Source organism: Homalodisca vitripennis, chromosome 3, assembly GCF_021130785.1.
Source record: "Homalodisca vitripennis isolate AUS2020 chromosome 3, UT_GWSS_2.1, whole genome shotgun sequence".
NCBI classification, from domain to species: Eukaryota; Metazoa; Arthropoda; class Insecta; order Hemiptera; family Cicadellidae; genus Homalodisca; species Homalodisca vitripennis.
In genome coordinates, this window is record NC_060209.1 from 172,463,867 (window position 1) to 172,476,253 (window position 12,387).

General features: G+C 39.2%; 1 protein-coding gene across 1 annotated transcript; it reads right to left on the minus strand.

Annotated features, from left to right (window-relative positions):
• Positions 1 to 872: 872 nt before the first annotated feature.
• Positions 873 to 3,576, minus strand: LOC124357790. The gene is made up of 2 exons (XM_046809844.1): positions 1,546 to 3,576; positions 873 to 1,309 (listed from the first exon to the last, which is right to left on the minus strand). Exons 1-2 carry the CDS (start codon positions 2,594 to 2,596, stop codon positions 1,092 to 1,094), a joined length of 1,269 nt encoding a protein of 422 aa, XP_046665800.1. The 5' UTR covers positions 2,597 to 3,576; the 3' UTR covers positions 873 to 1,091.
• Positions 3,577 to 12,387: the final 8,811 nt, after the last annotated feature.

Here is a 12,387-nt window from a genome sequence, read left to right on the forward strand (position 1 = left end):
AAACTTGACTACAAATTAAATAAACAGGAATGACACGGTCCTACATCGACTCTCGACTGGCCCGACGACTCCGACACGGACGAAAAAAACAAACAGGTTTGGTTCTCGGCCGATCCGTCTTTAGCATCGCCCGACGCGTCCGTTTACCGGGACGGCCCGCCGGTGCCAGTGTAGGAGGGTACACTGCGCGTCTTGTGTTTGTTTACTTCAGACGCGAGCCGGACCGAGCCGACCGTCAAATCGGGAGAAAAAACGGGTCCAGTGTAGGAGCGCCCTTAGCCTGCAGTGTCCCTTTAATATGTATGAAGCTTTCGAACGGTGCTGTGATTATGTCTTGCTGACTAATCGGTATTCTGATTTCATCGTTATTCTTAAACGTAGACGAGGCGTACGGTTTATGGGTATGAAATTCCCACCCCGTTACGACTTCAACGTACATTGCTCCGGACTCTATCGATAGAAGCGCCATACTTAAAGCCTAGATACTTTAGAAACTTTACGTTCTTTGATGTTAACGCTGCCACCTTTCGGTGATTACTGATCAGTGTGTGACTCGGCAACTCTCTAAATACTAGACCCATTATCGTTTTCTTATATGAAGGCACCACGGGAAAAAGGGGGAATGTCAGATTTTTCAAATTTTTCAGGAATAGCAATTTTCTCCTTAATTCTATTGTACCACTTACATTTATTTCCTAATCTTTATAAAACTTATCTATGATTTAGCCTACCTTATATTAAACTTATACATTATTACTAATAACATCAGTGTACCATTTTAATGATGAAATAAATAAATATATTATATGAGTACAAAATATTTTTGCTAAAAAGGGGGAATGTCATTAATGTTTTAGGAAAAAAGTGGGGATGTCACCAAGGTTAACTAATTCTAGAAACCAGTACTAAATTAAATGGCATAAAACGTATATATTTAAAATTGTCTTCTTAAATATGGTTCCAAATAAGAAAAAATACACATTTAAGTTAAAAAAAGGCCTTTATTGGTAAAAAAGTAAAATCGGTACATATTACCTTGAGAAAAATAAAACATGTTTGAAATCAAACAATTATCAAATAGGTCATTTTTATTAGTCCTTTTTTCCACTCTGAGTAGGCCTATTATTATTATTATTATTTGTCTTTTTAGACTTAGGAAAAACTTCTTTGTCAATGGCATTTCTTTTGTTCCTTTTCTCTCCTTTCTCAAGTTTTGGAAGAAGGGTATAAAAATGTCTGGCTTCTACACCACAGAACATCTTTAAAACTTGTAGATCTGTGTACTTTTCATGGGTAATAGGAAGAGCCCCTAAAACAAAAAAATTTCCTGAAGCATGTTGTTGAAACATTTAACAATATTTAAGTCCAATTTTTCTATTAGGAATTTAAATTTAACTATCAAGAAAAATGCTAAGATTTATTCAATATAATTAGGTTGAATTATTAAAAAATTATTTATTAATAACTTTAGAAGTGGTCAAAATATTATTTTTATCACATTTTGATTGCTAGCAGTGAGTAACAGTAAAATGGAAAAAGTCTTACCCTCATAGGCATAGTCGGGTAGAAAAAACTCTCCTTCAGGCAAGGGTTGGTCTTGTGGTAGTGAACCTGGTTGGTTAATGACATGGGCCTCCCAATGTCCATGGAATGTTGCTCGGTGCTTCAGGAAACGGGGATGTTCTTTAAGAGCTACTAACTCTCTTATCGGCCTTGAAGGAAATGGGCACTTTGAAAAATAAAATTGATCTAAGTGTGAAGACCAGTTCCGTACAAACTCCCTCTCAACTTGGATTACATGGAATGGTGAGGGTTTGACTCTAGCACCTTTAATTTCATCAATCCAATCTTTAGGCGTTTCAATCCACTTCTTTTGATTGATGCTAGCCATATTACGGTCACACTCTAAATACGAGTGACCACGAATTGGAAAATTCATCTGAATTTTGTCTAGTCTCTTAGTGTGATGGACAATGTAGTGGATAGTGCGAAAAAGGGTCCAATTCTTGTTTTGACCCCCGCAAGAATCACAAAAAATGTCCAGTTCTTTGACAGAGGGGTCAAGAATTGTCATCACAAAGTAAAGCAAGAAAGAAGCCACCTCATTGGCACCCTTGTACGCCACTGTTTCATCGTAAACAAAGAAAAATGATTCGTCTGTGGACAATATATGTATATTGAACATACAAAGTGTTAATTGTCGCTTGTAGTACACATCGTTAGTTGTTATATGTGGTACTGGCAAATTCTTTTGGAAGTCCATTGCAATAGTTTCAACCTCTTTTGATTGTTGACTTCTTTGTTTAGAGGCACGTTTGCGAATGTAAAACATATTGGCTTTTAACAAGTGTAGTTTTTTTTCTGATGTGAGCTCTTTCAATTTCTTTTCTGATTTTACCCTTGCTGTAGTATTTTCAGGACAGGATTTAACAACATGTTCTATAGCTAGAATCTCAGCAGCGAGTTTGTCACATGAACTACAAGTATCCATTCTTGGATAGCCAAAACTGATGTTGAATTCTGAATTGAAAACGGTTCTATATTTCTCGTATGATACTTTTTGGCCTGGGTACGCTATCTTAAACAATTCAAACATCTTTTTTATATTTAAGTCTGCTGGAAGATAGATACGGTTAGAAGAATTCGCACTGTAGTGACTTCGTTCACCTTTAAACGAACCAATATGCTTGTAAATCGCCTCAATTGCCTCTTCTGACAAGCGGTGTTTACGATTTAAGTGTTGGCCTCGACCATCCTTAGGAGTTCCTCCTTTTTTTAAATAGTTCTGTATTACTTCAACCTTTTTTTTGTGATTCCATGAAGCGACCGAAAAGCTTTTACACAAACAGGAATTTCTACCACAGATTCCTCCCTATGAACTCGAACACGATATGAATATGAGTTGTCATGAAATTTAGCATTCTCTTCTGGTTGCCTAGATCTCCTTTGTGAAACTGTGTTAACAATAACCAAACCGGTTAAGTAGGAATTCTGTTCATTTACGTTCATTTGGTTGAAATTGGATATAATAGTAGCACGTTCTGCAGGTACAATCATTTGAAAGCATTTTAACCTCAAACAGTAACAATCAGGCCCTATTTCATGTGTGGATGCTAGTAGCTTTTTCTTAACATCACTTAAACGACCAGTTACCTTTCGTTTCTTTGAGGTATTAGATGATTTCGAGCTGTTACCTTCACCTTCAGATTCCATAACTCACTAATTAATTAGTAACACACACACAACATCTTAAACTACAAATTATCACAAAACATAAACATAGCCTCAACAATCAACAGTGCACAGCTACAACTTCACTGACTGCAGCTGAGTGAAGCAGAATAATATAAAGACAGTGCTGCCAACTGACATTCCCCCTTTTTCCCGTGTTTCACAATGACAGTCCCCCTTTTTTCCGTGGACTGCGTATTTTCAAACGTCAATATCTTGCTGACTATTCCCGTTCTTTCCATGGAAACCAAATATACAAAACGAGATTAATGACAGGTTTCCAAAAATACAAAAATAAAAAAAAAAATATTTTTTGACATTCCCCCTTTTTCCCCTGGACCCTTCATATGCAAGCGTAGTGAGACTATCTCGTCACGGAAATTAATCAATCTGCCGTCCTGGTCCTTTAGTGTTACGGATATGTTGTTCACTCTACGAACGTTCACCGGTAAATAGATTACATTGGCGGGTTTCTCAACTATTTTATAGCCTGGGGCCACTTCAGGATAGAACTCGTGCAGTACATGCCCCTCTACACCGTTTTGAAACGATCCTCTGACAATGTTGCATTCAACGCGTATAGTATTTACATTCATTATGTTTATGGGGACATCGGATGTGTGTACCTTGCCTGGCTCAAGTGGTTTTTTACTGAACCTTAGTAGGGGAGCGATTGTCTGTTCTCTGTCAAAGTGAATAATTTTATTACAAGTGATTTCGGATTTTAGCGTATTATTGTTTTCTTTTAGACTAAATGCCACATCCGCGCCTAAATGGGATTTAATGTATTCTTCGATATTTTCAATTTCGTACGACCCCTCTGCTATTCCCGTTTCAATATTTGGAATCGTATAGTATGTGGAGAGGTCAACTAGACCAATTTCGTAATCACCGTCGCTCACGTCCATAGGAGGAAATACCTCGCATGATACCTGTGGAGCAGGACCGCTAAGTGAAAACATTACTGCTGAGAAACTTTAAACACAAGTGTCCGCAGACTACTGAGCCCTCACACTGTCTTCTCTCGTAATTATACCGTACGTTAACGTCTGGTCCTAGGTATGATATAAGCTCTATTGGTGGTCTTAGGTTACCAAAACTGTCAAAGTAGTATACTCTGTTACCTAACTTCCTGTAACACACCCAATGTGTACCTTCACTGGTCGAACTATCCAGATTAATTATGGCCGATTCATACGATCGCGGGCGTTTGGGTAGAGCGTCTCTCATATAAACTCCACGGAAATTCGGAATATTAAGTAGTTTCGCGTAGTGTACTAGCTCGTAATTTGATAACGGCTTTACTGGTATCGACGTTTTATATATTGCAACACCTCCAAATGAGTCACCAGCGAGTGTTATTGTTCTAAGCGGGATGTCTCTCTCTACTGGCTGCTGTTAGGTCGAGCCGGCCCCGGCCGGCCGGCATTCGTCACCATGTCACCCGTCCGTCAGTTCAGTTCAGTTTGAGTCATCACTGCAACCTGTTCGTTTCGTCCCTCTTCTCGTTTCGTTATTGTGCCGTTGGTCCGCGTCTGCTACAGTAACTACCGCAAAAATTTTTCTTATCGGCATAGTACCAGGTGCACAGGTTTGAATTGACTTTGTTGGATCTCTGGGTTGAGAAACCTCTGAGGTCATTGTAGTGGTATATCCTTACCATCATAGATCTTGAATGAAACTATCGATTACGATACGATACCTGCCTGTATCAATGTCACAGTCCTTGCATATGACCAGGAAGCCGTGTTTGTCTTTCCACGCCAGAGCACACATTTGTTTAAACTTTTCAACGTCTATATCGGTATTGACGTGGTCACTGTATGCATGGCGAAGGTTTGTTTCGTCTTGTTTGAATAGTACGATAAAGTTGGCATTGTCTCTAACGAGCTGTTTGGGTATATGACTGTAGGTCTGACCTAGGTAGAATGTGTCAATATTCGTGTGTCTACCCATGGTGAAGTAGTTTCGTATATTGTTATGTTTTTCACAGGCTATGTCGTCGAATATCATTACTGAATTCTGTTTAGCCTCACTCGGATGTATGACAGATGCATTGTCATCATACGCGTGGTATCCGATCTCTTTCGGCATAATCTTGGATAGTAGCTGGTACTTTGGCTGGTAGAGTGATTTTTAAAATACGTAAACATTTTCAAATCTCAAGCCGTTAGGATCTACCAATAGGTTAAACAGTACGTTCGTTTTACCGCAATTGGACGGTCCAACAATTAATCCGCGAATCGTGTCCGTTTTTATTTTTACGATTCATACCACCACCTACAAACTCGTCAAAGTTTCTCACTGGTAATTTTACAGATTGATTAATCAGTCTCATTGTCGAAGATAAACTAAGTTGCACTTTATTGTGACATAGTATATAAAGTAACAGAGCTCAACTGACAGCCCTCCTGGACGTTGGAGCGTACAGCTGTATCCGCTCCCACGTAGTGGCTGGTGCAGCTGCATCCGGTCCCACGCTGCGGTCAAGTGCAGTTGCAGTCACACACTCAGTGTGTGGTGATGTCATGCTTGCTCACCCATGTGTCACTGTTTTTATCGAACCCTTGCCATCTAACAAGTACTTTGTCTCCTTTCCGCCTCAACACTTTCTCAACTAGATATACATTACCAGTTTTGGACCTGAGCAGTTCTTGTTCATAAAACCCACCTTTCAATACTTCACCTTTAGAGTCTTGTAAAATGTACATTACGGGTTTTGTAGGTTTTATTGCATATACTGTAAATACTTCATTTGTCCAGCTGGGCAAATAACCTTTTTTAAAAACTCCTTTGTAAAGGGTAATTTTTTTATTGGTGCGGTTTTTAAAACTAAATAAAAAAAATGAAAAACAACCTGCATTGACATAAAAATGCATTTATTTGAACTACAGTGTCATGACATTAACGTTTAAAAATTATTTCTGGCATATGGGCTCCATTTCGTTCGCGTAGAAAGCCCAATCGAGAAGTCCAATTTTCGAATACTCTTTCCACCAGCTGTGGTTGAATTCCGCCAATAACTCGACGAATGTTAGCTTCCAAGTCATTTAAAGTTTATGGCTTGTCAGCGTATACTTGAGACTTAACATATCCCCACAGAAAGTAGTCTGTTGGCGTGATATCACACGACCGTGGGGGCCAGTTGACACTACCTCTAAATGAGATGATACGTTCACCAAATGTTTCTGCCAAGAGGCCAATTGTGTCGTTTGCCGTGTGGCACGTCGCGTTGTCTTGTTGGAACCAGACATTTTCTAAATCCACTTCAAGTTCGTTTAGCTGAGGAAAGAAAAAGTCCCGTAACATTGCCCGATAGCGTTGACCATTTACCGTAACAGTCTGGCCAGCATTGTCTTAAAAAAAAAAAAAATAAGGGCCAATAACACCACCTGCCCAAATGGCGCACCAAACGGTAAGTTTTTGTGGATGAAGGGGCATACCAACAAATTCTTTTGGGTTTTCATCACTCCAAATCCGACAATTCTGTTTGTTGACAAAGCCACATAACCAGATATGAGCCTCATCACTGAAAAAAATCTTGCCTGCGAAAGCTGGGTCACGTGTTATCTTATGTTGAGCCCATTCAACGAAATCAAGACGCTTGCGATAGTCTTATAGTTTCAGTTCTTGCACCAACTGAATCTTGTATGGATATAGGCGTAGATCCTTCCGTAAAATATTCCATAGAGTTGAGTAGCAGATCGCTAATTGCTGCGCACGATGACGAATCGACACACTTGGATCCTCTTCAACACTATGAGCAACAGCCTCTTCGGTCCTTACTGTGCGGCGTCTCTGCCGATGCTTGTCAACAAGAGTGTGGGTATTACGAAAACGATTAACCAAAGCTCGAATACCTGACTCTGATGGACGATTATATGAGGTCCGTAAATCGGACGAAGAGCTCGGTAAGTTGCCCGAACTGAACTGCGGTTTTCAAAATAAATTTGCACTATTCGCAAACGCTCTTCTTTTGTAAGTCTGTTCATGGTTACTATACAATAATACGCACTAGACAATACAAATATCGAAATGACATAAGATAATAAACAAAGATCAGCTGTTTTATTCAAATTTAATTGTTGTGTTTAATAGTGGTGCCAACTTAAAAACCACACCAATAAAAAAAATCACCCTTTATTTACTAATCCTTACCTTATCGTTTAACCCTCCAATGGTTCACTGTATTATACCTGGTGGTTCAGCCTATTTTGTGCATTCTGCAGACGTTTTTTAAAAAAATTCCAAAAAATATATTTTTTTATTTGGGTAAGCAGTATTATATATCATTTTGTTCAGGAAATTCTAAAGAATTATAAAATATGGTAAAAAATTACTTACCATGTATTTGTCATTGTTCATTTCTGGAGAGAAGAAGAAGAATTGCAAAATGTAAAAAAAACTTTTTACTTTTCACTCTTACAAAATAAAAACTAAACACTTTTTAGTATTTCTGAAATAGCCAGTTTAACACCAGTGTATTACTGAATAAGAAAATATCAACTTTTATGAACTTATTTACAAAAACAAAAAATATATGTACAAAAAAGTAAATATGTGCACGTTGTGGAAACCGTTCATTCTGACGAACTCCCACTGCCAGGTGCTGCACTTTTCCTACCTCCCTTCTTGGGTCTCCAGAAGTGTTGTAGTTGGTGGTAGCACTCCCTGTGGACTCCACAATTACAACCTGGACACCAGAACCTGGACCTCCCCCTTTTTTTCAGTGGTTTGCAAACCACACAAGTCCACTCTGACTTGCCGGGCAATTTATCAAGTTTATGGCTTCCATCTCCAGCAGGACCAGGAGCATGCACAGGATCTTCTTCGATTGCTGCCAAAGATTCCACTACACTAATTATAAAATCTCTGCGTTGCATAGGCTTGTCCGTGTTTAGTTTGTAAAGCACGTACGCATTGAAGAGAGCAATGTCAATGATGTTGAAAAAAATCTTTTTCCAATATTTTGTAGTGTGGCGGTTGCAGGAGTTATGGTACACTGCCTTATCACTGGCATCCACACCACCCATATACTGATTGTACTTGTGAATAACAATAGGCTTTACCCCTCTAATATTAGTTTTTTTACTCTGCACTACTTTATCTTCAGCATGGGTAGCCGTAGAAATGAGAATGACAGGTTTTCGCGTTGCTGTTTGTCTAAAGTTTACAACTAACACATCTCCTTGCCTGAAATATAAACTTTCCCTAGCAGGTAACTTGGCTTTTTTCACAGTTTCTGGTAAATATTTAGACCTAATATTTATAGTTCCTGTTAGGTAGGTATTTCTGTCCATGAGTTTGCGAGCTAGTGGTATTTTAGTATAAAAGTTATCAGTAAATAAGTGATGACCTTTATCTAGCAATGCACTTTTTTCCATGACCTCAAATATAACTCTTTCTGTAAAAGGCTGGTCATTCTCAGTTGCTAAATAATCTTTTCCACTATAAAGCTCAATGTGATGTACATAATTTGTTTGGCTGTCGCAACACTCAAATTTTTTTATGCCATATTGTTTGTGTTTTTTATTTGGCATGTACATAATAAATGGGCATCTGTTTTTCATACCTATAAGACTTTCGTCAATGCAAACATTTTGCCAAGGATGAAATAATTTTTTAAAAATACTGTTGAAATGATCCAAGAAAAATCTTACTTTGATCCAAGGATCATAGCCCGGCTCACCTTTGCGAACTCCTTCTCTAGCTGTAAGGTGAAAGTTAGACAAAATTAATTCAAATCTGTTTACATCCATTGTTTTGGAAAAGAAGGAATTGTGTTGAGAACGCCTTGTGTCCCAAAAAGCCCTCCTAGGCTTAGTACTGTCACCATTCAAACCCATGTTTAATCAACAGAGAAAAAAACTTTTTCATTTCAGTGTGTGACACATCAAACCATTTTTTAATCCTACTAAACCGTTTCATCGTGCCAGAGTTTCTTTTTCTTTCAATAATTTTATTAGCATACTTATTAGTTTGGTCAACAACAGTAATCCAAAAATTAGCAGTAAAAAATAGCAATGCATAGGAGATGGGTGGACTGTTTCTGGGTAAGGTATGCCTAGGACCTGGTTGTCTCACTCTAAAATTTGGGCCTATATCTAATTCTGGCTCAGGTGGATATGCTCGTAACCAAGGAGTCAAAACAGGAATGTTTTGAGGGGTAGTAGGCCTAGGCATCAAAGGGCTTGGAGGATCATTAGTCACATCTTCCCTATCTGAAGTTTCCATTTCATCAATATCCGGAACGTACTCCTCTTCACTTCCAGACGAAAAATCCAGTAAATCAAAGTCCGAAGGCACATCTTCAGCTCCAATGTCACTTTCACCATCACTCGAATCAATTAGATGGTTATCTAACTCTCTGTCAATCTCACTTGTATGTAAATTATCCATTTTCAATCACTATGAACACAATACTAACCTCAACTAGTCAACGTGACCGCGAGAGCGCATGTAAACAACGACGGCACGAACAGCTGGTAGTTTTGTATTGTAATATTTTTGTCTAGTCACCGTCAGGAGCATAGAATGTTCACTAAATGAAGAGCGAAATCAGCTGTTTTTAACGATACCAAATACAACATGTTTAGAGAAAGAAGGATACATGAAATATTGAAAATAAACAATTGACGACGCATCGGCAATGAACCACCGCAGTTACGTTAATGCTGCCGACGCGTCGGCAATAAACCATCGGAGGGTTAACTTGAATTTAATAATTTTAATTTTTTGTTTTCTTTTTGTGGTTTTCTTTAAACGGACAAGGATTTGTTTTACGTGTTTCTTTTTAACGTCTTTTTGTTTCATACCGATTGTTCTGTGGACATTATTATTGTACTCCTTGACTATATCAGATAGTGTACTGAACCATTCGTAACTTCCACGTGCCGTGAATTTTCTATACATTTTCTATTTTAATGTTCTGTTTAGACGCTATACAATAAAGCTTTTCAGATGTGAGTAGGTCGAGTATAGGGTTATTTTATATTTGTCCATTAGTTTTTTGACGTGAGTGTTGTACCACTCCTTACCCTGATCAGTCTGAAGGTTTATAATTTTGTGTTTTTCTAAAATGGAGTCTAGAGCATGAGCGACTTCTGCACCTGTCTTGTTTTTTTAAAGGAATGGCAAACGTAAGTTTACTAAAGCAGTTTATCATAGTCAATATATACTTGTACCCTTTGTTCACCCTTGAATACGGAATCATCTCTACAAGGTCGGCCTGATAGAGATCGTTAAGACCCTTCAGGGTAACCTTACGTCTCAGATAGTGTTTCCTAGCTGGTCTGTGGAGTTCTTTCGCTATCGCGTCCATCTTTCAAAATGAATCAGAAATAGCATTACACGTTTATTTATAGCCGTCTAAGTGGTGTGGTTTGGAACACCCACATCGAACACTCGCATGCTCGATGCCCAGGTTAAACAGTATTTGATTTTGAGGGCCAGTCCAGAAGTAACTGGTTGTCGTCCGGTGATCAAATACTGTCCCATCCCTTGTTTCTTAGACAATGGAAAGGTCGCACATGCAACGCCCGGTCCTATAGTAAAAGAACGGATTGTTACACGGTGCGCACTTCCATTTAGCGTACATTGTGTATAATGTATCTTCCGTGAGGAAATACGCGGTCGCCGTTTCTTCCCAAATAGCTGAATAATCTCGACCACACGTATGACAGAGTCTGCGTCCGCCGAAAACTTCTTTGTATCTGACTACCACTTCAAAGTAGTAGTCGCGATGTTTAGATCTAATTTCCCGACGGTAAGATCTAATAAACTATGCCGATAAGAAAAAGTTTTGCGGTAATTACTGTAGCAGACGCGGACCACATGGTTTTCTCTTCAATAGGAGGTGCTGGAGGCATAAGCGTGAAGGGATGTACAGTGCTAGTCTACCACCCGTAATCTAGTTAATGATTTCAGCAAGCGAACGGTTCTACAATCGCGATATATGGATAGAGTTTGTGAAAATAAGTCAAAACAAAGGGGTACCGCTCGAACTCGTGGTGTACCACGAGGACATGCTAAATAGTACGGTAAGAAATCCACAGAACATGTTATCCAGATTCAGACCGTTTCCCGATCAATTCGGTCAAATCGTGCCGTTGAGAAACGCTCATGGTAGTGTAAACTTTGCGCAGACCTGTATAAGGATGCTCCAGTACGGGTGTAACATACCGCATGCAGCTCGCTGTATTCTCATTACAGATAGAACAATACCAATCAGGAACCCCGTCAAGGTCTACAATCGTGCTCTAGCTTCAAAGTGCTACATAGACATTAGCTACAACGTAGGTTACGGCCCCGTCCCAGACGGTTTACCGCGAGGTCAAAGGAAGATTTTTCTGGTGTAAACAATCTTTGTCAAAGTCTGTTTACGACAGAATTTCTGAAATTGGCTTTACCGACCGTACCAATGTACTGCGATAAGTTCGGAATAACACTGCGTGACGGGACTTACTCAATTACAAATACCAAACAGTTTGAGGCTTGTAGGAGTTTTACAGGAGCTAATCCAAGTGAATTCTGGTTACTCAACTCTTACATGATTCACATACACAGTAGGGTGAACAGACCTATAATAGAGCATCTGAAACAATTTATGGAAAAGCACGTGGAGGTTGTTGTTGTGGAGGATGTGGTGGTACTGGTAGTAGTGGTAGTGGTGCTCGAGGTTGTTGTTTTACTAGTTGTAGTAGTAGTGGTGGGCGTGTGTGGAGTAACAGGTGGTCCGTAAAGATAGTGTATTGCCAGTTGATCATCTCTGTCTAAATCATATTGATAAAGATTTGAAATACCATGTGGTACAAAATGAAAAGGATACATTATAGACGACGAAAGTCAAAATTGGCAAACCCCAACCTTTGCCAATTTTGGGACTCAAGTCGGGAGGAGACGTTGTGACAGATCCCCGGGATGTTGTCGACCTGTTGGCCTCCTCCATATTGGAGGTTTCAAAAAGTTCTTCTTACTGTCCTGAGTTTTTCAGATATAAGCAATATTCTGAACAAACAGACATACTACTCAACAATCCAAATTCATGTCCCTTAAATATAAGTTTTTCGATACAGGAGTTGGACTCCGCACTGTCATGTACTTCCAACTCTGCTCCTGGTCCGGATGACGTGCACTTTGCCATGCTTAGACATTTAC